General features: G+C 45.0%; 1 protein-coding gene across 1 annotated transcript in view; it reads left to right on the top strand.

Moving 5' to 3' along the window:
• The first annotated feature begins 280 nt into the window (after window positions 1–280).
• Window positions 281–27,688, top strand: part of LOC147728359 (UPF0462 protein C4orf33 homolog) — a 109,388-nt gene continuing 81,980 nt past the window's right edge. Inside the window, exons 1-2 of the mRNA XM_086962159.1 lie at window positions 281–428; window positions 15,478–15,535. Of these exons, the coding sequence (XP_086818285.1) occupies window positions 358–428; window positions 15,478–15,535 (129 nt within the window). The 5' untranslated portion in view covers window positions 281–357. The remainder of the gene's footprint in view (window positions 429–15,477; window positions 15,536–27,688) is intronic.

The raw sequence follows: 27,688 nt of genomic DNA, 5'->3' as shown, positions 1-27,688 counted from the left end.
CCACTCAATTACCATGGCAATGACAATGTACTATTCCTTTGAATATTCCGCGGGGATAAAATGACAGTCCAAAAAGTTGGTTGCAAATTACATTTTTTTTGTCGTTGTAATCATTAGATTTAATGAAAAATGTTGCCTGCGTCGTGCCGCCCAAAGAGTGAAATGGATTGCCACGGTTAACATGGCAGAAACGTAGTCAATTATTAAAAACCCATCAAGGACAGTAAACGTTATTTATTAATCACGCTTTAAGTAGTGGAGAGGCGAGAAGCTAGCTGGTTGTTGGCTGCGATAACAGTCTGTGGTATAAATGTGAGCGCACGCGGGGCAAATTGGTATTGGCTTTATTCTTTCAAGATGGAGTTTCCAATCCTGCTAGGACTCCTTGGCGCCTGCGCAGTTGGTTCAGCCCGCATTTCAGAAAGCAGGTACGGTACACTAGAATTCTTCATATCGTTTCCCATTCACACTTCTTTAAATGTGTCCCCTTTACTCCAAAGAACAAACATTGCTCCTATCTGCCAGGTATAGGAGGCTTTTTTGTAAACATGTCTGGCATGCTGCAGTTGTGCTCCAGATTATCTCAATTTTCCTTGCCCATGAATTATTAAAAGACAACGAAAATATACACCAGTGACACCTCTCTCCACGTGGCTGTTAAAGAATTACAAAAGTTTGATCCTGAAATTGGCATTCCAGGAAATCAAGCAGCAGTGAGCTCTGATATATTTAGTTCCCAAAACAAAGTTTTGCTGCAAAATCAAGTAGTGAAAATGCCTTTTCGACTTGGGTCTGTGAGATAATACTCATTAGAAATATGATGCATGCCTGACAGTGGGTCCTTAAAAGTGTTTCTGTATCGCAGTACATACATGACCACAGACCTGATTAAGACTTCCAATTTTTGAAGCCAAAATGGCTTAATTGTAGCTGTCTCCGACCTAAAATTGCTTCTGCGTTCATGCAAGTCAATGAGAATACATTCCCCGATTTTATTTTCAAAATCTCCCACTTTCCCCTTTTAAAATGTCGCCTTCTATGGGGTGCCAAACAATGGTTATTTGAGAAAGTATTTCGGTGTGTGCTCTTTTCCCTTTTGTGTGGAAATCCTTGTGATGACATAATACAGCACCCTCCTCATTTGTACGAAAGTAAGTCCTCCACGATAAATAACTTTACCAGACAGAAATTCTTTAGAGACGTAGATTGAGGCCTGCTCAATTAATTTTTCTGATAGGTTCTTAAAGTAAGGTCAAGTTGGGATATGAATGTGCCACATCTTGTGGTAATGGAGGAGTTCTGATACCAATGCCTCCTTCGATCGCATCACATTGATTTTCAGTAGAGTGAGCTATTTGTTTATTTAAAAAACATCATTTTCTTTGCTGCATAGAGTGGTAAAATTCTTAAGTGAAAATTGGACCCTTCAGAAGAATATGTTTAATAATTTGAACAGTGAAGAACATCTGTTTTTTTAATTTACACACCCTCTAAAATTACATCTATCCAACCTTGAGTTCTGCGGTCAAACTGGCAGGAGTAGAGTGAATCAGTGCTTAATTTGTAACAAAATATATAAGAGCAGGTGCCCTATATGTTTCTTAGGAGGCTGTTGCCCACTTTCATCCCTGGCACCACCTGCTCTGCAAAGAGAACGTCAAAGCTAGATTACAGTGAGCAAGCAGAGCCAGCAAGACAGGGTTTCTCCAATTTTTATATGTCAAAAGTTCTGTGATTCTTTTCCACGCATTCCCACAGACTCATTATGAAAATTGACAAATATCTGGCCATCACTGCGCGCTCTGCAGAAAGGTCACAGGATGAGCTGGTGGAACCTTTATGGCACAGAGACTGGCACCATCAGAAAGCCTCACAGCCTTCAGACTATGAATTCAAGGGAAAAACCTGGATTGGCGCAGCCAGAAAGGTGTGGACCTGGGAGACTTAGCAGGGTTGTGGGGTATGCAGGCAGATGCCAATGGCTGCTCTTCCGGATGTCTCCTGCCTGCACAAACAGAGTGTAAGTTTATAACTTTTGATCAGTGGTTAATTTGTAAAATAATAAGTGCCGGGGCTCTCCTAATAAGGCAGCGCTAACAGGAGAAATAAGCTGGTGCAAACTGCCTCCTGACCAGAGCCCTGGCACTTATCATTCTGGAGAAGACTGGGCCCTAATAGCTAGAGCTGCTGATTTCGTAGCTGGGAAACCGGGTTTGAGTCTTGGCGTGGCTCAAAATCCTGTGATTATGGGGAAAATTGCCTGCCTTCCAAATGAGTGGGTCCTTTATTGGTGCTATAAGCACCGGGGCTGAGGATTAGGTGCCGGTGCTGAGCACCTGAAAGCCCCTGCTCAAATTAAGCACTGCTTTTGATAGCTTACACCTCAGGAAAGTTTAGTGTGGACCCTTGGGAGGTGCTAGACATTCCACGTATTGTGACTGCAAAAAACGGTCACAAAGCATTGGTGGATTCCCTTTTGAACATCTAAGGGGAGCAGTGCAATTTGTTGCTCTGCTTTATCTTGCAATTTCCAAGTTATCGTAATGTTTACATTGTGGTTTATAATGGCTATAGTGAATTTCAGTGCACTGATAAGAAGCCCAAATTCAGTTCCAACTGTATATTTGCAAAGTAAGCCGTCTGTGCATCACGCACAACATTTCGAAGTGGCACCGCGAATCGCAAATGTGTTTGCGACTCAAAATATAAACATTGTGATTCATTGTGAATCACAAGAATAAGGAGGGGACAAAGAGCTGTTGCTTCTTAGCTTGCAATTTGCAGAGAGGCTTTCTTTCTCTTGCCTTCCTTGTCTTCACAAAGCATTGGAAGTTTACTGACTGCCCTTGTCAGTGAGTAAACATTTGCTATGTGTAAACTGCAAAAGACGGCTTCCACTGTGCGAGTGACACATTGGCATTGCGTAGAGCAGACCATGGGCCTTATTCATAAAGGTAAATGTAATAAAGTAGAGTCCATATTTGTCAGTTGTTAGCTGACTGTTGGTTGGGGCTGAATAAATACTACATGTTAACCTTATCCTGGATGAACTCTACTTTATTACAGTAAACTTACACTTTTGGTACAAGTTTACAATTTATTTGTTGTTATACACAAACTACGAGTGCTGTTTTACGTATAGTATCTTTACGACTGCAGAGCACTGTTGTAAAGATACTTCACATAAAAACTACACTTGTAGTTTGGGTATAGCCAAAAATAGTAAACTTACACCAAAGAATGAGTTTACCTTTGTGAATAAGGCCCAGTGTGTCCATGATTCACTGCACTTGATTCCCTTGGTGATCCTTACACAAGACACCACATTTTAGGTCTGGCTTGACAGCAATGCTGTCTCATACCTATACTTACCAATAATTTCACATACACATAGAGTGGGCTTCACCCCAAAGGATTAAGATCTCGCACGCCCATCTACTTGCTGTTTGGGTGTATCCTTCCACCTTGCTTTGCAATTCCTGAGGGACTAATGTACAGCTAAACAGTACACTCAATGATGTCACATTCAGTTCTTTATGAGGATTGCAGTAGCAGTATGCTAATGCATGCAACCACAAGCATGTACAAATGTGCCCTTCTCCACGCCTGTGTTTGCTCGTGATACAACATTAAAGCTAGACATCCTGGCTTTGTCAGCTCTTATTTTGTCTTGCAACGTTTTTCCCTTTACAGTGCACAGATGGAGGTCTCCATCTCTGCAATACTCATCATCATTCATATCTGTGTTCATAGTCTCAGCAGAAAGGCTGCTGATTGAATGGACACAGGTCGGACCTAGGACTTCGTTACCAGTTGTTTGATAATCCTGATTTGGACTCTAATGGGAGTTACTGAATATATTAGGATTACGACTTGCAAAAAGGCCAGCACGCCGTGGATCTTTCCTAGAAATAATTTGCCAGTGAAAAACAGGCAGAATGGATCCAGTGAAAAATGCTCAAAATGAGAAAAACATCTGCAGAAAAGTGGTGCACCAACATTGATTCCTGTGCTTATTCTATATTCAGAGGGTAGAAATTTGAAAAGGGTTGGCAATAATGCTCCAATAACGACCAAGCTGAATGGTCAGGGCAATTCCAGGTGCAATAAGATCACACCAGCTTAACACAGGAATGGCCATTAGCCTCTTTGCTTTATCACCTGAGCAGACATACAGTAGGTTGGCTGAGGTGTAATTTGGGAATGTTTACAGGAACGTTCTCCAACCATCAACATATCATTTAAAGGAGGGTTTCTAATTAACTTCACAGAGGAGGACGGTGAGGATCTATGCCTATGAATAAATCTCTAACTTCCAGGTAGAAAACTACCCTTTATTGACACCTGCTTCTATAAATGTACTGTACATTTAACTTCCTCATGAGCAGCCCCATATATGCTGATTATGACACCTGGCATCATTGGCTTGTGTTTCCCCTGTATTTTTGCCTTTGCCTCCTGTGCTTTTGCTGTGTGCTGGACTCTGTTTTGCAGGTCTAGATGCTTTGGGCACTTTGCCACTGCTGTTCAGTGCCAAAGTGCAAGTGCTCCCTTTGTAAATTATTGTTATGGATTGGTGTTTCCATGATTGGCTGATTTGATTTACCAGTCAGTCCCTTGTACAGTGCACTGTGTGTGCCCGGGGCCTGTAAATCAAATGCTGCCAGTGGGTTTGCAGCACTGATTGCGCCACCCATAGAAGCAGCCTGTAAATGTAACTCTGGCCTGCCATTGCAGAGCCTGTGTGCAGTCTGGTACTACCATGTCGACCTGGCAAGTGCACCCACTTCTAGGCCCTAACGTTCCCTTTTATTACATACCAGTCACACCTAAGGTAAGCTCAAGGTATCCCTGTGGGTAGGGTCTAGTGTATGTTATGTTATGTTATGTTATGTTAATAACTTTTATTCAGCGCACAGCTGCCCCAGCGAAGGGGCATCCTGGCGCCTGATCAAGTACCACAACACAACAAATTGCCACTGAGAAGAGAGGAGATCAGTTAACAGAGGTGAACAAATGGGTCTTAATCGCACGTCTGAAGAGAGTCAGGCTATTCAGGGCACGGATATGGACAGGAAGGGAGTTCCATAATCCAGCCGCCATAACGCGAAATGAGCGACCTCCTATCCTACTCAATCTGAATCTAGGCGTGTTCGCTAGATGAAGAGATTCCGACCTGAGAGACCGCCTGGGGACATATGGGGAAACAAGACCCGTCAGGGCAGGAGGAGACGAGAGTTTCAAGATCTTAAATGTCAGACAGAGTGCCTTAAATTTGATTCTCTGTCTGACCGGCAGCCAGTGCAGGGAGGTCAAGACTGCAGATACAGAGCACCGTCTCGGGAGGCCCACAATGGCCCGCGCAGCGGCATTCTGCACCCTCTGCAGTCTGGTAGGGTCGGCCTGATTAACGCCAAGCAACAGAGCACTTCCGTAGTCCAGCCGGGAAAGAATAGAGGCTTGGACCACCAGTTGCCGAGTAGGGGGGTCGAAGAATTTGAGGACTGGTCTCAGTCCTCGCAGAATACCATAACAGGTGGCTGCGATCTTCTTAGTATGGCTGGTAAAAGAAAGGTTGGAATCCAGCCAGACCCCCAGGTTCTTCACTTCGGCCGCTGGAATGGCAGTCACCCCCAATTCAGGAGGCCACCATTGATCTCCCCACAATTCCGCTTGCTTTCCTAAGATCAGGACTTCGGTTTTCTTGGCGTTTAGCTGTAAACAGTTAATACGCATCCAATCCGCCACGGCTAGAAGCCCTGTGCGAAACCTGGGGGCAGTCACCTCAGGGTCCCCACTGAGTGTCACCGCCAGCTGCGTGTCGTCGGCGTACGATGTCATGGTTAAGCCAGATTGTCTAACTACAGCAGCCAACGGTTTCACATACAAGTTGAACAGCGTGGGGCTCAACGCAGATCCCTGAGGGACTCCTAACCCCAGAGGATGGAAAGAGGACTGACCAGGTGGAATGGCCACTTTAAAAAACCGGTCCGAGAGGAAAGAGCGGAACCATTGAAGAGCTTTCCCCTCAAGTCCCACTTCCTCCAGCCTCCGCAGCAAAATGCCATGAGACACCGTATCGAAAGCGGCGCTCAGGTCTAACAAAAGGAGCGCCGCTGTCTGCCCCGCATCCAGCACCGAACGAAGATGTTCGCTCATAAAGAGCAAAGCCGTTTCGGTGCTGTGTTGTGCGCGAAAGCCATTCTGGCTCTCGTCAAGGATATTATTGCGAGAGAGATGGGCAGACAAGATGGAATTCACGTGTGCCTCAGTGACCTTGGCGGTCCAGGGCAGGAGGGAGATGGGGCGGTAGTTCTCGGGTAGCAGAGGGTCGAGACTAGGCTTCTTCTTTCTTGTGAAAGAAAGGACATGCCCTGGTGTGAGTGGCATGTCCTGATAGTGAATTACTGCCAATATAGTTTTTCACTATTGCAAGGCTACCTGTTCCCATAGGATAGAATGGGGAGTTTGCTTATAACATCTTATAAACATAATTGCCCCTGGGAACAAGGTATGAAAGTAAAGTTTAGTATGCCTGAACTCTGAATGTTAAAATGCATCTTTTAGTGAGGGTGATTTTTACATTCTGTGTTTGAAAATACCACTTTTAGAAAGTAGGCATTTTCTTGCTTAGCCATCCAGTGTGCCTCTGCCAGGTTTGTGTTTTGCATGTCTGGCTTTTGGATTACAGGGATTGGGGAGGAGCAGCGGCTCCAGAGACCCTGATGAGTCAGTGCTGGGCTGAATAGACCTGGGTTGTTTTTGGAGTAGGGGAAGGATATTTCCTTTCACCTGAATGGACTTGGTCTGCCAAGGACAATGAGGTCTCCACCTCCTGCCAGGAAGCTGCACGAGAGAGGACAGAACTGGTTTAGACTGAGCACAGGGCTTCTCTGCCACCAGAGAACAAAGGATTATGTGATATAAATATTGGAGCCCTGACCCCCGAACTTTAGATCATTCCCCTATAAACCCACTACCCACAACAGAACACATTTATCTATTTATGAATTAATTAAAATTATTTACCAATTAATTAAAATTATTTACCAATTAATTAAAATTAATTTATAATTCCTACTAATTAATAATTAATTATACATAATTAAATAACTTCCCACCCTAGTCCCCGATAAACCCACTACCCGCTACAGAACATACATATCAATTGATCAATTAATTTTAATGAAATAACCATTAATTACATTTTTTTACAAATTATTTAAAATTATTTATTAATAACTACTAATTATTTTTTAATTTAACATAATGAAATTACTACCCACCTTATTCCCCTATAAACCCACAACCCGCTATAGAACATATTTATCAATTAATCAATTAATTAAAATGATTTACCAATTAATTAAATTTAATTACCAATTATTTATAATTAATTCATATTAACTACTAATTAATAATTAATTTAACCTATTTATATTACTTCCCACCCTATTTCCCTATAAACCCATAACTCACAACAGAACATATTTATCAATTAATCAATTAATTAACATTATTTTCCAATTATTTAAAAATAATTACCAATTAATTAAAATTTATTAATAAATCCTACTAATTAATAATCAATTTAACATAATTAAACTACTTCCCACCCTATTCCCCTATAAACCCACAACCCGCTCCGGTACTAAAACATATAATTTGCTTATAATTTTTTTTATTAATATATAAATTTAATACACATATAATATTAATTATTTTAATTACTTAAGTAAAACATATAACACATACGTAATAAAAACCAAAAGGAATAATACAAATATCGATATTAGTGTAATCGAAATTAGTAACATCGATATATATGCTATCGATATTACTAACTTCGATATTACTTACATCGATATTAAGTATTTCGATATTACTTACCTTAGGATCGATATTCTGTCCAACGATATTCTTTTCATCGATATTCTGCACCTTCGAAATTACTGACCCGATATTTTGGTAAATCGATATTTCATACTCAATATTTTGACTGTGTACCGCAAAAATTATATGCCTGCTGCAGTAACATCTTTCCAACTTTTTTTCTATGTACTTTTGGCCAAGCTGTACATAATCGCCAAAAGGCATCGTCAAAAAACAATGGGTCCCCGTCCCAATCACGTGACCTAGTTGCTTTGCATTGGCGTTTTAAAAAGTGAATACGTGATATCTTGCAATGTGAGATTATGAACCAAATGAAAACAGCAGCTTAGTGATGCCATCTAGTGGTGCCACTAAATTACTAGAAATGGCCCAATAAATGTATTTTTTCACTGTTTAGACAGGGAACGCTTCAGCAGACAACATCATATCTTGCATGGAATACTGACGCTCCTTGCTTGCACCATTTCTGCCTGCCATAGTATCCCACCAACCTCAGCAGGCCTCATTTCCAAAAAAGCGATACAACTGACTTCCTATCACCCTTCGCAACTTCCTTTGGGCCTCTCCCTCTCTATCCAAGGGCAATGCTTTCCCATAAGAGAGTGGCTCACTGGTTAGAGGCGGCATACTCGGATGCAGAGGATGGCCTGGGACCAGGGTTCAATTCCCGACGCGGCAGGGTCGTGAACCAGCGTCAGCGGACTCGATAATTCTCGCCTTGGTGCCTACTCTAACCAGGAATCACACCCGGCAACTCTGGGCATTAGCTTGCCTCATCTCCACAACGGTCCCCCACAAACGCCGGGGATGCCTGATTTCACCTTGGAGATACCCAGGAGGGAACATCTCACAGGGAAAGCCAGGACAGGTTCCCCAGCTGTCTATAGCGCCAGGACGCCTCCGGGTAGCAGTGCGCTTTACAAGACACACACATTTACATTTCTGCCAGAAACTCTACTACCATGGCATTTTTTTTTCCTCTTCTGTCTGGGTCTGCTCTGACCAATAGGAGTCAAGGGTGGTTGGCAGCAATAGAGCTGGATGCCTGCCACAAGGTGCTGGGATCAACAAGGGGGGGGTACCTTGGCCCCAACTAGAGGCCGCAAGCAGAAGGGGCCCCTGCTCGGGACCCCCAAACGTGCTTTCTGACAGGCTTTCTATGTCGTAAAGCAAGGCATTGAAATCCTACCAGAAACCGAGCATCGTAATCCGGACGGTGTAAAACGCCGTCTATATGGATTATGGGCTGGTCTCCGACTGGCCGACGGGCTCCTTGAGCTCGTCCGAATCCAGCCGGAATGACCGTCCAGTTTCACTTCCAACCGCCTAATTGTAATTAGGTGGTCGGAAGTGAAACCTATAATCTCGGTCGGAAAGTCTCCGTCCTAAGGTCGGAGGCTTTCCGACTGAGATCGTAATTGGCCCCTTAGTGTTGTTTGGGTAGGAAGGGCCTGTAGAAACCTTAAAAGGAGTGTAATATTAAATGGTGGGGGATGAGTTAGAGTTTATTGTTAGAATATCATTTAAGGATACCTAGCAAGTGTGGCTAAGCCAAGAGATTGTTACCAATTGGGAGGTCTTTTTCATAAACGTGTGCTTCAGGAGAGGCCCGTATCTCCAGGAAGGGCATGTGAGAACCGCAATGCTGCATCTGCACTGTGGGGCGTATTCAGGCTTCTAGCACAATGTAGACTAGTGGGGAAAGGGTCTGTTTTCAGTACACACCGTCAGTTGTTCCTTGGCTCCTCACACTCATCTTCTAAAAGGCAAAATGATGGGGCTCCCTGCAGAATGTGAAGAGGAGCCCCTCAGTCTCTCAGACGTTATTTGGCCTTTGAATAAATGGGGGCCCCTGAAGATTTGGGGCCCTAAAGGGCTTGGGCCTCCTGCACCACAGGGGCCTGTTTTTTACACCCCTGTGGAAATCTACTGTCGAAATACCTATCATTTTAAATAGGCAATTTAAATGCAATCAGCAATGAAAGGAAGCTGCGGCCCCTGTTCTGTATTGTACAGGTACACGACCGATTAAAGACTTGTTTAACAAAGGGGTCAAATAACTGCACTAAAATATTGCACAGTTGTTAATTTAGTACCGGACTGTGACACACAAATTACCAGGCCATGCTGCGGGGGCAAATGAGAGCACCTCCCTGTCGGAACATCTAACACAGTAACACAACTACTAGTCATCACACTCTTACACGTGTGATAGTTCGGGCTATTTCAGGCCCCCAAAGCTTTAATAATGGCTTAATAATTAACTGTTGTTGTTTTCATCTCTAAATTTGCCCGACGCCGCCACCTTGTTGCATGTGGTAAAGGAAGTGACACTGTAGATATAGGTTCCTTTAATGTAAGTTCCTTCCAAGATAACAGGTACAGAAGTAAGACAGATAAAACCCCACCAGGAGCCAGCTCTCATCAGCTCAGCCTGAGTAGATCAACTGACGTTAAGAGCCAGAGAGTCACCCCAGGCATTCTATGATGTCATCAACATTCTAATCAGTAGAGCACCACAGAGAAGTAGTTTACTACACATCCTCTCTCCTTAGAGAATGAGAAAAGAAAGAAGAAAACATAGACAAAGATGCCTCAAGTGTGACATTTGCATAAAAGTACAAAAATGAAGTACGCAAATAAATAATGTACAACAAGTACTGCATGAGGTATGATTAGCATGAACAGAAATACTATAATCATAAGTATGAGCAGAAATAGAATAACATGCTAAATTTTAGATGGAAAGAAACCACTAAATGCTACTATATGCCACATCCCCTTCCCTTAGAGTAAAAGCATGGCATAGATGAATAAAGAGCAGAGTAGCAAAGAAAGATGGTCACGCTTACAACTGGGTACACCAGAGAGAAAACCCCCTGAAAAAAAACAAAGGCGAGCTTAGACACAGACCCTTTACAAGCTCCCCTAACAAAACAATCTGACAGAGAAAAATAAAAACTCCTCACCCAAAGTCCCACCGACATGAAACCCTTGGCCACGAATCTCAGGCAGGTAGACTTTGACGGAAGCAGAGTGTCAAAAAGCAACGATGTTAAACAATCTCCACCAAAAATAGGGAAGACAGGGTACTAATACTTAAAAATCACAACCTACCCAAAGTAGGGTACACCACAGGAAAGAGAACCTGGGAACAGAAATAGGGCATTGACTACCCACAAATCAACAACCTCCCCTCAAAAGGGTACACCGCAGGGTAGTGAACCTGGGACATGGGGCTTTGACTACCCACAGACACAACCTACCCTAAGTAGGGTACACCGCAGGACAATACCTGGGAATCAAAATGGGACATGGACTACCCACACAAACAACTTCCCCTAAGTAGGAAACGCCACAGGATAATACCTGGGAACCAAAATGGGGCATGGACTACCCACACAGACAACCTCCCCTAAGTAGGGTACACCACAGGACAAAACCTGGGAACCAAAATGGGGCATGGACTACCCACACAGACAACCTCCCCTATGTAGGGTACACCACAGGACAATACCTGGGAACCAAAATGGGGCATGGACTACCCACACAGACTACCTCCCCTATGTAGGGTGCACAACAGGATAGAAAACCTGAGACCAAAATTGGGCATGGACGCACAGACCACTACCTCAACAAACTAACAGAAATGAGCATTGACTACCCACTCACAGACACAACCACACAACCTCCCCTATGTAGGGTACACCGTAGGACCATATTCCTAGGAACAAAAATGGGGCATGAACTACCACCAAACTAATGATGCAAACTCAAAGAACCCAAAAGGGGCATTGGGGCACTGACTACCCACACACACACCACCAAGCACACACTTGAGAAAACAAACCTTAAAAATATGGATGAGAATTGACTACTCAGCAACATCCAACCAGGACATGACCAAACACACCATACAGAATTTAAATTAGAGCAAAACAAGTTTGCTACACACCCCTTTCAAAAAAAACCTATATTGAATAATGTGCAATGGGGCATTGACTACCCACACACACACCACCTAGGGTACACTTGAGGAAACCATTGGATCATGACCTAACACAGAATACAAATTTAGAATAAGAGCAACACCAGTTTGCCACACACCACTATCAAAATAAGGCTAAATTGAATAATGTGCAATGGTAAATAACACTGGCTCCGGTGAGCGATCTCTCACCCGGGTTCTCTGTATACAGCTCTCGAAATGTCAGACAGACCATGGGATGCAACGTGCTCTTCTAACCATTCTGCAGTACACGCAGTTGCGACAGCCTCAAGAATATTATCCTCGCCTCTACAGGGATCTTCAACTGCAGTGAACACTTCATGGACAAAATCAGGAGTATAATGAAAAGCAGCATGGTAGAAGAGTATGCCCAATCCAAACGCTTCAACGGACAGAGCAGGAGCATCCATTTCATATTTAAATTTCATGTTTGTGTTGAAAAACTCAACGCTCCCACCAAGCGTGTGCATCTCGTGAACTGAAACAAAATGAAATCTTGAATGCGCCACGGATCGGTTCCTTTCCTTGAGAAGCGTAGTCATGGCAACCAAAATGGCTTCTTGCGCGTTGCGCGCTTACGCGTGTAAGAGAACTGCTAGGCAAAACAACTTGCGCGTCAGAAAAGAAAAGAAGCGCTGTAATTGGCCGTGGGCTGAAACGTCACGAAGAAGTTCACCAACACCCCTTAGTACGTTCCAATACGTCATCAGATGGATGGGAGAAGAGAAGAAGGAAGATCGCCGCTGGCCAACCGTCAACCAAGAGAGATCGGCAAACAGGACGGTGAGTAGACGAGCACAGAGGGCTAAGGCCGTCCAGTTTTCACACATGGCTGAAAGCATGCGCGCGCTGTGGCACATGCGCGCGCTGTGGCATGTACAGCTCGCGCTGCGTCTTGAAATCAAAGCGCGAAGCCATACAATATACCAACATGTGCCATACCTTAAAGAAGTTTTACATGCCACACAGTCACAGCCAGAGTGATTGACCCGTCTCTGTAGTTTAACAGACCTTGAATGCAGCAGCACCATTTCCTCCAAAGATTAAGACAAAGTTCAAAGTTTCCACCAAAAAAACCCAGTATGGGCTCACCTAGACCAGCGCTGCCAAGCCAGTTAAGTAAATGTTACACCTCACATCAGACCGATGCTTTTCCATATTGTAAAAGAAAACAGTGATGTCCATACGCACGCTTCTCCACACAAAAGAGTTTAGAGATGACAGCAAGTTCATCAAGTAACCTACGCCCAGATTGTAGGCTGTCCAGATGGTACAGGACACTGGTGGGGTTTGCTGGGGCATTGCCTTTGGGTTACCATATGAGATTTGAAAGTCCAAAAAGTCTTTAGTACCTTGTCTTTTAGTTCCTTAGTCGTCCTTTCTCCTTAGTTCACACGTAGGTTCATCCTTTTGAGAAACGTCGCCAAAATGTGGTAAAGGAAGTGACAGAGTGCACTGTAGATATAGGTTCCTTTAATGTAAGTTCCTTCCAAGATAACAGGTACAGAAGTAAGACAGATAAAACCCCACCAGGAGCCAGCTCTCATCAGCTCAGCCTGAGTAGATCAACTGACGTTAAGAGCCAGAGAGTCACCCCAGGCATTCTATGATGTCATCAACATTCTAATCAGTAGAGCACCACAGAGAAGTAGTTTACTACATTGCAGACTGTCACATGCGTTGGTGTTGACAGTTAAGTGCTGGTGCCGAGCACCAGAAGCCATCTGCTCAAATGAAGCACTTTGCCTGCACTTTATTCTGTCTGATTAGGCTTAAATGGCTTGGTTGCTTTGTTGGACTGACAATCTCTGGAAGGATTAGATGAGCAGAAGCATGGATTCAGAGGGCACATTTTCTAAATATGAAATGTTAAAAGATATTTCTACAGTACTTTACAGTCATGAGTGTGGCCTCGCAGTGTTTCGAGGCTTGGATACCTTCAGACCCTGGTCTTTAAGATATCTTCACAGACAGGAGCCCATTTTCTGTTTGAGTAGGATCACCAGTAGTATTGGCCCAATTAATATTTCATGTATATGTCTGTATTTAAGCGAGTGAAAGCTTTTTGATGTGTGTCGTTGCCAATCTTGCCAATTGGAATATTTGGTAGCTGAAGGACTGGTATGTGCATTGCTCTGCTTCAGGTACGTGCTTGAGATCATTGAGATTATGGTGTTCAGATTTTGTCCGCATTCTCTCTTTAAATCCGTCTTCCTGTGGGCTGTTAGGTGAGTGTTGTTTACTGTGTTATGTCTCCTCATGTATATTTATGATGTTATGCGAAAGCCTGAGTGATGTTGCGAGCATTGTCAGGTCCAAATATATAGAACCTCTGACCTCGGTTAGATGTGTGTACATGTTTCTAACTATTGTCTTCTGGTGGAAGTTGGAAGCCTTGTTAAATTATGGTTGGTATTGTTGTAGGCTCAGTGGTGCTCAGGTATACGGAATATCTGATCTGTGTTGAGCATGTTTTCTCAGTCTTCTGCCTAGGTGTGTTCTGTGTTATGTTGGATGTTATCTCTTACCTAATGAAACAGATTGTTGTATAACTTGTATATTTGTATTTGCCCAACTTTGCACTTCAAGTGCAGCTCTGGGAAGTGTGCAAATGTGTGTGCGTGTTGCTCATTATTAAGTAAGCTATTGTGACCTTTATCACACCCTTCTATATGTAATGCTTTTTTTGGGGGGGGGGATCTGGGAGTTGAGAGCTGCTGTGAGCGTGTTGATACACACCTGTACGTGCGTCGTATTTGCAGTGTGTTAATGTGTGCTAAGGATCCTGTCTAATGTTTCAGATTAGTTACAGGGTAGAAGTGTATGGATGCTCACTCTCCTTCTGGGCAGAACTCATACCAGACCTGCAACTCTCCCACCACGAGGCTGTTGTATTTCCTTTCGTGAAATCATTATTTCCAAAAAGCCTTTCTTTGCTTTTCGCAATATTCTATGTAAAACCAGATTACACACCAGCTGGTCAGGCTTTCGGGAGGGCTGAAATGTAAATGTTAGTTCTGACAGTGCTGCTGAACGGTTAAGTAGCAGGAATGCAAGAGAAGGATAACCTAATGGTACAAAATACATGAATACATGTTCAAACAGGCCCTGGTCCCTGATGTTGACATTTTCGCGATCCTGCAGTTCTTTGGAACAGATTGCATGGGCGAAAATGAGCTTTTATCCTTAATTTGTCAGGACTGACTTCTTTCACGCGTGAAGGCGCTTGTGAAAAATGGATTCCTCTCTTTCATCCCCTTCAAGAATGAAATATTGTACTCCCGGCTCACCTGCTTGCAATGACAGTAGAAGTGCTGGAGATGTATACGATGAAACAGTAACATATGATAGACCTTGCTTATTTCTACTATTTACCACTAGATGGCGCCAGAAGATCTTGAAAAGCATAGAATTTTTCTATTTCATGCTCACACCCCAACTGCTTGAAGTATGATAGTTGTCATTTCCCCGATTCTGTTTAATTGTACTTTGAAGTGGATTTTCTGTACGGACAAATCTTTTTTTGAAATTAATGGAGATGTTTCTATTTCTTTTATCCCAATGCCAATGTAAAGTTGTAAATATGACGTCTCTGATACCAGTACTGAGAGACGAGCAATTGGAGCCGCAGAGGTACGTGATCATAAAAGAAATATCAAAAAACTGTCACAGTCATCATAGTTTGGTTACCATATTTCTGTGCATTGTTTTCATGGAAGCATGTTTTGCTGTGTCTCAATAATTGCAGTAATTGATCCAGTAGTTGCACTTTTGTGCTAGAAAAGACAATAAAACACACAAGTAATAGAACCAAAAAGTATGGCTTTTGTACACTGGAACCACACTGGTCATGAAACATACGCATACACAACAGAACATAGACAAAGTATAACACATTTAAGACAACCAATTTTATCGAAATCCAACAAGCAACCAAGCACCAATACACACACACCAATAACCATGATATCATCTATGCAAACAGTTCAACATTAATGCATAACTCGGTGCATCAGAGCAATGAATGATGTGGAGTGGAGGCACCTATATGATATATATCGGGGAAACTAGCAAATCCTAAGGCACTGCACACCTGGGGCTGCATTAGATACAGCGCCCCCGGGACGCAGCAAGCATCTGTGCCCATTTTCTGTACCCCTGACAGTATGTAGTATTCAGCCGCGGCCCGTGCAGGTGAGAGGAGTGGGGTAGGATTTCGGCAGAAGACCATGAGGTAAAATTAGATAAATAATTAATTTCCCTCGTTGTCGTCTGGTAGTATTACAGACTGGCTGCACACGCTTGTGCAGCCCCTTCTGTAGTACAGATAGTGTGGATGCAGAATGCTAGTGTTTGGGTTGGTGTAATTGCAAGTGACATGGGAGAGAACCCTACACAAGCACTGTGATAGTTTTTGAATGGACTCCATTTGACCAGACAGTTCGTTAACAGCGAATAGGTGTGGTAGCACCCAACATAGACAGAGGTTACATACAAGTGTAATAATACATAACTTATTATTGAACATTTCAGGTCTTGGATCCACAAGCACAGCACCAAGACTGCCCTCCATGTCGCCACCGACGGCATCCGCATGCTACTAGAACTCCGCAGCCTTCGACACGTCTCACATCGCACTTTCTTAGCCAGACTCCATAATGCTGGGATACGAGGACACGCCCTCAACTGGATCTGATCCTTTCTCTCCGACAGAACCCAGAGGGTCAGACTCCCACCTTCCTCTCTGAACCCACAGAAATCAACTGCAGAGTACCCCAAGGATCCTCACTGGGCCCTATGCTCTTCAACATCTACATGGCCCCCCTCGCCGCCATTGTCAGGTATCATGGGCTCAGCATTGTATCTTACGCTGACAACACCTAGCTCATCCTGTCCTTCTCAAAGAACCCCAAAGACACAAGACTTTGCTTCTAGGAAGGGATGAAGGACATCGCAGCCTGGATGAACAACAGCTGTTGAAGTTAAACTCGGAAAAGAAAGAGGTCCTCGTCCTCGTACCCTCCACCACCGCTTGGGACGACACCTGGTGGGCCTCCGCCCTCAGGAGCCCACCCACCCCTTCAGACCACGCACGGAATCTCGGCATCAACCTCAACTCCTCCCTCACCATGACTCACCAGAACAACTCCGTCGCCTCCACCAGCTTCAACTGCCTCCACAAGATTTTCAAATGGATCCCCCCGAATGCTGAAAAACTGTCACCCACGCACTCATAACAAGCAGACTGGACTACGGCAACACACTCTACACCAGAATCAACAGAACTCTCCTGCTCATGCTCCAAACCATCCATAACACTGTGGCTAGACTAGTCCTCTAAACCCCATGGCACGAACACATGATTCAACACGTACAAGACCTCCATTGGCTCCCCATTGAGAAGAGAGTAACCTTCAAACTACTCACCCAAGCCTACAAATCCCCCCACAACATCAGACCCAAATACCTCAATCAGAGAGTCTCCTTCCACGTACCCAAAAGGAACCTCCGCTCCGCCGCCCTTGCCGTGGCAGAAACCCACACATCTGCAGAAACAGAGCAGGAGGTAGAGTCTTCTCCTATGTCGCAGACAAGGCCTGGAACGAGCTCCCTGTCAACATCAGACGCTCCCCTACCCTACACACCTTCAGGAAGAACCTCAAAACCTGGCTCTTAGACTGAACCTGAGCTGCACCCCCCCTCTCCCCAGCTCCTTGAGACCCTCACGGGTGAGCGTTTTTTAAAACCCTGATTGATTGATTGAATGGATACAGACCCCGGGGAGGTGTCTGTGGTCCTCTGGTGATTCGGGATTTCATGCTTTACAGTTCACTCAAAAAAATTTGCGGTTCAGTTTGTAATTTGGATTCACACACTTTAGACCCGCATTGAGGTGTTGACGTGGTAGCTGAAAGGTGGTGCACTTGGAGGTTCGATTGTAGACCTGTTAGATAGGAACCTGGTTCATTTGGTTACTTCAGAAAACACTGCATGTGCCTTTGTGGATGATTTTCTTCAGGGTACCTGCACTTCTCTATGGAAGTGTGTTCTCCACTCTCCATTTTACGCTATTTGTAGTTGGGCACTGGAAAGTGGATCCAGTCGCGGTATCTTCTTGGTAGTTAAAACTAAACTTAAAGATGGCTTATTGATAGGTTAATTTCTCTGTTTTAGAACCTAGCTGGGTGAAGAGTTTATGGAGTTGCCTTGTGATCATAGGGATGGATTTGATCAGTTTTTATCTAGGATTTTATGGAAGCCGCCAAATTTCCTGAGGCCCTGTCTCTTCTGTTGTGTGAATGGGAGCGCCATCGGTGCAAGCTGCTTTCAACCTACATGTGTGCGAGACTGTGTACAGAGGTGGTGTGTCACTGCTGAGTGTTGTTGGTGGCTGCAACATGCCCCGAGATCATGTGTGTATATTCTTCTCCATTCTCAGCATGTGAAGTGCAATGTGCCCCTCCCATGTGGTGCCAGATATCTCGACTCCACCCTTTCTCTAGAGAATTCATTTTGGGCTAACCTTGGCTCCTTTTGTTGTGTTTTGGGCACTTCCCTAGATCTTGCGTGATCTGCTTATCAGAGGCGTAACACAGGCCCCCAGGGGTGTAACACAGGCCCCTGCAGCCCCCACGGTACGGGGGCCCCCAACCTCCAGGGGGCCCCCTCAGCACCGCACTTCTGCCAGAGAGCTCCAGATTGAATCTGGAGGGAGCCCCTCCACGCACCCTGCAAGGGGGCCCCCTCAAGTTTTGTTACGCCACTGCTGCTTATCTCACTGACCATGAGGGACAGGGGGTCAGAAAGGAGTTCCATGCCCCCCTTTATCCCCTATTCATGTCATCTTGTGGCATTCAAGGTTGGGGCTTACTGCTTATTCTGGATTTTGTATGTAAAGCCTGGTGAGCGCCATAAATGGTTAGGCCCTTAAAAGGAGGTAAGTGAATTCAGCGTTTTCTCTCTCGCCTGGAGCTTTGATGGACTTTGTGGACTTTCCTTTCCCAGGCACCCCCCTCTACCTCTGACCATGTCTTTTCAATTCATATGGATCTGTGGTTCCCTGGCCTTTGGCTAAGGACTTCTAACTAGCAAATATGCTCATGTTGCTACTTTGGAGAGGTATGGCATGGTGACCTGACTTTGGAGATGTAAAAAACCAGAAGGAAAGAAAAAGGAAACTCCGCCAAGATCATAAGAATGCGGGGAGCCCAGGACCAAGTCCATAAGTCCTCCCCAAACATTGCCTAGGGATGATGACTGGACCCTGATTACCTCGCAAATCTGGGATGTGTGGCCACCCTGGCGAAACTCTGACTGACTTGATGCCAAGCAGGTGTTTTGCAGCTTATTGGTTCATGTGCGTGTGCTGTGGAGGTTATTGGAAACCTTGCTCCCGAAGCATGAGGACAGCTTCGTTGTAGAACTGGAAGGGGGCCCTCATTTGGCCAGAGGCTTCTAGTTTTTGGGGGCACTGTTGGAACTTGATGCAATGAGGGAAACATGGGTCACAGGCCAGATGCCCAAGAATTGGGACCTTTTGATCTGGTCATTGGAACCCATCCCATTTGTCTTTGGATGCGGGGTCCTGTGTGCCTATTTTTAAGTACTGGGCCTGGGAACTTCCCTGCCCTCTCGTCAGATGTCCCTCCCCCTGGGGTGTGGTCAGCCAACCCCGCCCTGGGGATCACCAGCCAAGTAGGGCTTGTTCTCCCGCAGGCAGGGCCGGACTGGCCATAGCGGGCACCGGGCAATCCCCCGGTGCGTCGCATGGGGGGATTGCCCGGTGCTTGTTCTCCCGCAGGCAGGGCCGGACTGGCTGTAGCGGGCACCGGGCAATCCCCCGGTGTGCCGCAAGGGTGGGGGCCGGTTTGGGGCCCCTGGGGGCCGTTTTTGTTACAGGGCCGTTTTTGCAGCATAGCTGCAAAATCGGCCCTGTAACAAAATCGGCCAAAAACCGGCCCTGGCAAAGAGCTCGGCGGCACCCACAACCCCCCGGGGGGGTGGGGGGGGCGGCCGAGCACTTTGCCAGGGCCGGGTTTGGTTCCCAGTCCGGCCCTGCCCGCAGGAGCTCTAAATGGAGAATTTTGGTGAGGATGCCCAGTTGACCGGACACATACATCAGCCCTGAATCCCCCGATGCAAGTAAAACATTGTATTACCAATATTTGCTCTGGGGGGTATCTTACTGTATGCACATTTGGACTCTGTGTTTGTGTGAATGCATTACCTCCCCAGACAGTTACTTTCCCTGCTGGGTCTGTGGCCCTGAGTTCCCTGTCTGTGGTTGCTGTTGCAATGTGTTTTTCCAACTACCTTATCCCTGTTGTGGTGGTGCATTGGCTGACTGACCATCCGGTGGCTGAGAGTAGAGTGCATTCAGGTTTCCCTGGGCTAGATTTGGTGGATGAGGGTGTGGGTGTGCCTGTCCCTGGCCCATAGATCACTGTTCATGGTATGATTTTAACCTGCATCTGTCTGCCAGGTGGCCCATTTTGTGACAAAAGTAACATTATCTATGGTCTATTTGCTGCCAGCCTCCCTGGATTCTGCCACTATAGCTAGGATTAAACCATCTGGGGTCTTGCGGTTGAGCTACTATTAAGATTGGTGCCATTTACATGCTCACGGCCAATGCGGCCCCCCTCAAGTACGGTCTTTTTTATTTTGTGTTGGACGTATTTAGCAGTGTCTCTGGGCTTGCTATTGTTGGGGGATTGTCCTCGTGGGTCACTTAGTGGGGTGTGTGTGTCTGCCCACCCATCCCATGATCAGCCTTTCTTTACCTGCAGTCAGTGGGGACATTTCCTTGTGGCGTCTTTCTATCTCTCCTACATGCAGCATTATTTAAAATATCTAAGCATTCAGGTATTGTATTTGACAGCAGGAAGGGTGCCTTAGGCAGGGCAGACACATCCCATCGTGCCAGGCAGCCTCGTCTTTGCCCTTCACAGGCGCACGGTAGTGTTGGCACGAAGGCATAGCCTGAGCTTGAACGTATACATGAGCCCCCTCGCGGCCATCGCACGCCAACATAACCTCAACATCATCTCCTACGGTGATGACACTCAACTGATCCTCTCACTCACCAAAGACCCTAACACCGCCAAAACCAACCTGCATGAAGGAATGAAAGAAGTAGCCGAATGGATGAAGCACAGCCGTCTGAAACTGAACTCAGACAAAACAGAAGTCCTCATCCTAGGCACCTCCCCCTCCGCCTGGGATGACTCTTGGTGGCCAGAGGCCCTTGGAAAAGCACCCATCCCGACGGACCATGCACGGAACCTGGGCGTCATCCTGGATTCCTCACTCTCGAAGAACAGACAAGTCAACGCCGTCTCTTCATCTTGCTTCAACATTCTTCGCATGCTCAAAAAAACATTTCGTTGGATCCCCACTGAAACTAGAAAAACAGTCACCCACGCTCTGGTCACGAGCCGTCTGGACTACGGAAACACCCTCTACGCCGGTACCACCGCAAAACTCCAGAAAAAACTCCAACGCATCCAGAACGCTTCAGCCAGGCTAATACTAGACATCCAGAGTAAAGATCACATCTCTGGACACCTGAAAAACCTCCACTGGCTCCCCGTCAATAAAAGGATTGCTTTCCGGCTCCTAACCCACGCACACAAAGCGCTCTACGAAATCCGACCCGAATGCCTCAACACAAGACTGTCCTTCTACACCCCCACCCCCCAGCTACGATCCGCCAACCAAGCCCTTGCCACTGTACCTCGCATCAACAAAACCACCATGGGAGGTAGATCCTTCTCCTACCTGGCAGCTAAAACCTGGAACTCACTTCCCACTCACCTTCGCCTTACTCAGAACCACCTAGCATTCAGAAAGCAACTTAAAACGTGGATATTTGACAAGTAATTCCCCACCCTTCTCCAAGCGCCTTGAGACCCTTTGGGTATGTAGCGCGCTATATAAATTTATTGACTTGACTTGACTTGACTTTCAAAAGGTGCATGGTCTCTAGCCGTTAAGGCCATTGTCCCCACATGCCTTGCCCCCATTACTTGCCTTGTCCCAGGGAACCCAATGGACATGTGTGTTACGTAATTGCGACTCTCTATCTATTAGCTATAAAAGTTTTTGTCCTTTTAGCTGTCTCCACTAGGCAAGGTGCATGCGTCGTGCCACCTGCCAGACAAGTTCGCTGATACCCCAGAGTTCTCCTATGTATGTCAAAACCACCTCAGTGAAGGTGGACTGGTTGGTAGATGGTGTATTTGCTGGTACATTTGTGATGAGGTTGTGTTTCAATGCAATGGATCCTAAAGTGGGAGCCCCTGGGAAGGAGTAGGCCATGGTCCTATTGTCTGTGAACTGGATGGTCCTTTTTTTAGTTTGGCCTGCGAATTTCATCCAGATAAATTAGTCAGGGATGTGGGGGAATATTATACCTGTCCTCTCATGTGGTTTCCTCCTACCTTTAGTTTGAGGGGTTTCGTGATGGGGATCCTTGATGCTTTACTCCAGAACTCTTGTATAAAGGTAGTGTCTTTAGATAATTTGACCATCCCTTCACTTAGGCATGACCTTGATACCCCTGCGTCTATTACATTTTTTTATTGTAAATTGTTCACGAGTAGCATGACTATTGGTTCTTTCGCTGGTTGGCTCATTGCTGACAGCACTAGGTGTGTGTAATTGTGTGCCTCTTCTGCCTCAGCCATCGGCTCCCGTCTTTCTCCCTTGCTTGACTGGGCGAGTCCTGTTTTTTTACCCTCATTATTGGTTCCATGGGGACTGGGGCCCCCTTCCTCACTCCCACTAATTGTATCACTGTCTTCCCGACACTTGTGTGTGTTCAACTGAACCAGTGGAAGTACATGTTCTTCACACTACTGGGGTTCTATGTGCCAGCGTGACAGGGGGCAAATTTCTGGGAGCTCTCGCATCGGAATGGGATTGCTCTGAGACTGCTTGGGCCTGCTGGCCTGTTAGTCTCTCATGCCCTGGCCTAACTGCTCGTTGTTCGGTAGAGAACCGACTGGTTCAACTGGCAGAATGGAGTATCCTAATGCGGGGAGAGTGGGCGAGAGCACCTCCATCCCTTCATGTGGTGGGGGAGGTGCTAATGGCTTGCTTGTTATCTGTGACAGAGGGCAGGTGATCTGGGTTTTCCCAAAGATGACCCATAGTTCTAATAATGTCTCTCTCCTGTCTTTCTTTGGACCTTTGTATTTGGTTTGTATGTATGTTATCAAGTGTTCAAGTATGTTAGTGTCAAAAGTTCCTCCCTTAGGCCATGGAAATGCGTGTGCCTTTGTGAGTTTGTGCCATTCTTGGCAAACCTTATGAAGATTTTTAGCCTGTGTAGGGAACCTGGCTTGCATGTGCTTTAATGGTGACTCCATGATAAGGTTGGTAGTTTAATGGAAAATATACACTTTAGCTTCTTTGGTTTAGGAGCTCTTTGGTTCCCCTAATTTCTTGGTGGATATACACAGGGGTTACTGCTTATAACTATGTAACTATCAGCTCAGCGCTATCTACAGATACATCAACAATTCAACATAACATATTGTAAACACAAATAACAATACATATGAAGAGTTGCAACATAGAAAAAGAGCAATTGTCATTAAAAACAGTATCTGAACGAAATTGACTTTTGGCATTATATATAATTTATGGGAAATAGTAGCACCCTCATATGAAACATTAGGTCATCAACAAAAACACAATACTTAAGACAAAACACAGTTTGCAGGAATTAACAGCACAACAACAGTGCATAAATCTTACATCAATTTCAACAAAAAAAACTGACAGAGAAAAAATTATGACTTTGTCAAAAATCCCTTAGCCCGCTCATAGCGTATGCTATCATGTGACCAGGGGAAGCTATGCGTTGTTCACAGGACTAAGTAAGCCTGATATTCTGTCAATATCAGCTTCAGGACAAGGATAACAACAATAGTTTGGCGAAAAAAGGGAATAACTCAGGAATCGCAGGCCCCTCTTGGACAAAACAAAAGTTAAAATCAATTGCACAGGTCCAAATCTTTTTCCCTAAATGTCCAAATTACACCCAGAGGCCAACCGTACCATCTGTATGATGCCCAACAGTCCATGTGACCAACTCCTCTCACTTCTTTCAGGTACCACCGGTGTTTAGAAACCAGTGGCACTAAGAAAACCCTTTTAGACTAAAAGATAAGATTAGATGCCAACTCCACCCCAATCAGGAGAGCTCTAACACAAAAATACCGTCCTGGGAGCCATAAAGGTCTATATAAATAAATACATTTTCAACCTTCCTAATGTGCTGACTATGGAAAAAAGGTGACTTCCGGTGGATCGCCTCTGAATATGTAATATGCCAGATTTCTGTCAGTGGCAGGGCACTCAGATAATTTTTTTACACTTCTCCCTAGTTTGCCATATGTCAAATGCTTTACTAAGGTTCTGATGTGGTATCTTATCCTCTGTGATGAGTGCTTCAGAATGGGCCTCGGCCCGCGCATTCAGCAAATCTTCCAATCAATTGCAGTGACTGTTCACCTTCCTTGTTACACAAATGGGATAATTTGTCTGGGCGGGGTCCCGTTCCTAAGACTATACTCAGGCTTGAGGTTCCAATCACATCCAATGGAGGCTTGCCAAAATGTTGCTTTAACATGAAATACCTTTTTAAAACAAGAGACAAGAGGCGTTTGGCAAAACAGGAACAGTTTGTTTAATTAAACAGTGTGGCTGGGAGATCAGTTGCAGACACAGGGTCTGAGGACTGTCTCAATTTACAATCAATCGGCCATGGATTTTATACAGTTTGTTGACTGCCATAAAACAGTTCAGGTGATTTTTTTTTGGTAAGGAATGTAAGCTGTTTTCTGTGGATTAGTTATCAACGAGAGAGTGAGGTTAAGTGCACTGGAGACACTCTTAGCCCCCCTGGTAATATAGTCTAAACAACAAAAGAGTGTCACTATTTCATTTAAGAAGGAAAAAACTGAGCATGGGAAATCTAATTAGATTTTTAGAAAGCCCTTATTCACCAACCTGGTTGGTGACATGCTTCATCAACGGGCCCCACCGGGAGAGGCCGAGTGCCTTCCCGGTGTGCTGTGACGCCCGATTACTGCAGAGCTGTTTTTTTGTGAAGGTGTGGTGAAGTGACTAAAAGTGTCTAGATTTTGTCCAAAATAACTTTATTAAGTGGCCAAACGGACACATTAAAAACAAGGTGTAGGAAAGGAATCTAAATAAATTGCTCAGCTATTTCCATGCAGTAGGGTCAACATGTTTCTGCCATCGCGGTGTGAATTACCTTGCATTCATCAGGACTTATCAGCTAAACCTCGGCGGTATGGGGGCGCTAAGGCCCACCCTTACCTAAAGTGAAAAAGAAAAAATACGTGGTGAAAAAGTGCAATCATATAAAAGTGGGTGGTTTACTCTATGATTTAGAGAAACCAGATTACACCATAAAAATAGACAATAACAAACATATAAAGAGAAAAAGACAAGACAAGAACAATTGGTTACCATCTTGCGTAGTTTGTCACAGATATACCATGCTCATTTGTAAAGTGCACTTGTACTCAGCGTGAAACAGTCACCTGAGTAAGATTTCACTCAGTGAAAATGAGTGATGCTGCTGCCAGCCTCCATTGCCAGCACATACAGCCATGACCAGTCATATTTACATAGTACTATGACACCTGCATGCCACTAGGGTGTTTAGCGGTAGAATTAACGTGGTGGGTATAGCGATGCCAAAAATGGCTAGTGAGCCTCTGCGGCGTGACTTGCAATGGAAGAAGGCCCACACACATGAATGCAGAAGATCACATTGAAAACAATTGAAAACAAGTAGAAAAATCTCAAGTAGGGTGTGAGAAATTTTCATACCATGGGTCTCTGGAGGGGGTGGTGACGAGAATGGCACACCCTGCGGAAGGCGAAAAAGAAAACAAAGGGGGAGGGGGAAAGTCAATTGACTCGCTCAGAGCATGATGTTACTTATCTGGAAATTGCCAAGAGAACTCACGCCCGCGTCGTCAGGCACCCGCTCGGTACCTGCATCTAGGCCTCTGTAACTAGACCCCGAGGATCCGGAGTCAGTTTCTCCCAAGGTATTTAAAGGAAGAAGCAGCGAGCAGTGTAGCGCGTCCTCATGGAGGCAGGGGGGCTCGGCAACGTATGTGGAAACGTACCATCTCGCCCTCCAGCCAATCATGGGACGAGTTCAAAGCGAAGGCCACGCTGGTAGCATTGTGGAGCTAGACCGCTCACTAGGGGAAAGAGCTCATGCGGTGTAATTGTGAAGAACTTTAATCAAAGAACAAATGGAGGCGTGACTGTATGAATACACAGCGGAGCCAAAATGGAACTATTGGAACTAGACCGCTCACAGGGGGAAAGGAATCGTTAAGTGAAAAACTTTAATCAGTAAACAAATGGAGGCGTAACTCCAAAAATACATAGTGGAGCCAAATAGGAAGCTTGACGACAGCATGAATGGTGCTGCCAGCATAGGTGATAGCGCACACTAATGTGCAAAGGATGTATGTAACGGAGGGCGTCACAGTGGTGGTACGTACCCCAGGAACCTGGGGACTGACACCATTGGCAAATAGTAATAAGTTACGAAGAAGTATATACACCACATAAAAAATACCACATCAAAATGCACACATAGATTGGTGGCAGGGCCACTTAGCTGAACATGATTGTAAGGCCCATTGGGGTGATAATTAGGTGGTAGTTCAATCATGATAGAGAGATAATAAAGTAGGTTCATTATCTACCTCGGTTGAGGGGTGTTCCCAAAGACCAGGGGAGCCAATTTCAAGCATAAATCAAGTCCGGCTCTTGTTCATGTTCATCACTGGTGCTAGGGTTTTAAGACTGTACCCCAAGGGATTGTTGTTTAAACTGTTTTCTGTGGAGCAATAAATAAAGGTGTTTGATGAGGAATCCAGGTGGGTCTTGACCTTGCGTGAACGCAATGTGGCCATGGGGTAACATGTCCAGATGTCCGGCATGGGGAGCGTGTGATCACTGTGTATGCTGTGTAAGCTGTGTCCTTATTAAATATGTGTTCCCCACCTCATTTGGCACCCGTCTTCATGTTGTTTTGAGAATGCGCATGCCCCTCTGGCCATATGTGCTTTATTGGGCTCAATTTCCCTGGATCATTGTGGTTTTGCTACGCCTGTCTATGGGATAGATCTGGGATTTCCTGCGCACATGTTTGCCAGCTACGTGCCACCCCTCCTGTGATCTGCAAATCAATGACCTCAGGCCTGTACCTAAGAGCCTGCCTAACCATGTATTTCTGAGTCGAGGTTGACGTGTAGTTCTTAACAGGCAAATTTGTCAAAAGAGATACAATTTCATTTTTATACATGATTTTATCATTATTCATATTGACATCAACTTTATCAATTTTAACAATCCCTTTGTTTATATTGAAGTGCCTTTTACCTACATTGAACACTTAACATTGTTTCAGGGGAAGATCCATATGTAGTACAAAAAGTACATTTAAGTCCTCTCATAATGCCTGGACAGACTTGGGCGGTTCTAGTTATGTACATACCACATCCAAAAAGAGATTACCTTCTCAGAGCTGAAAGCAGGGAAACTCTCATTGAAGTTAGAAATATATATATATATAGACAATAAAAATACAGGTAAGACCAATTATTCTAGAGACAATAAATACTATAATCAGGTATTGCCCAGCTAAGCAAAATGAAATACTGTTTTGGTTAGCTAGGAAATCTATCAGCAGTGATGTTACCTGATTCTGACCCTTGG

The sequence above is a fragment of the Lissotriton vulgaris genome, chromosome 3_1 (genome assembly GCF_964263255.1).
Source record: "Lissotriton vulgaris chromosome 3_1, aLisVul1.2, whole genome shotgun sequence".
Classification (NCBI taxonomy): domain Eukaryota; kingdom Metazoa; phylum Chordata; class Amphibia; order Caudata; family Salamandridae; genus Lissotriton; species Lissotriton vulgaris.
The sequence above is the reverse complement of the archived record's forward strand: the minus strand, read 5'-3'. Positions and strand labels throughout refer to the sequence as shown.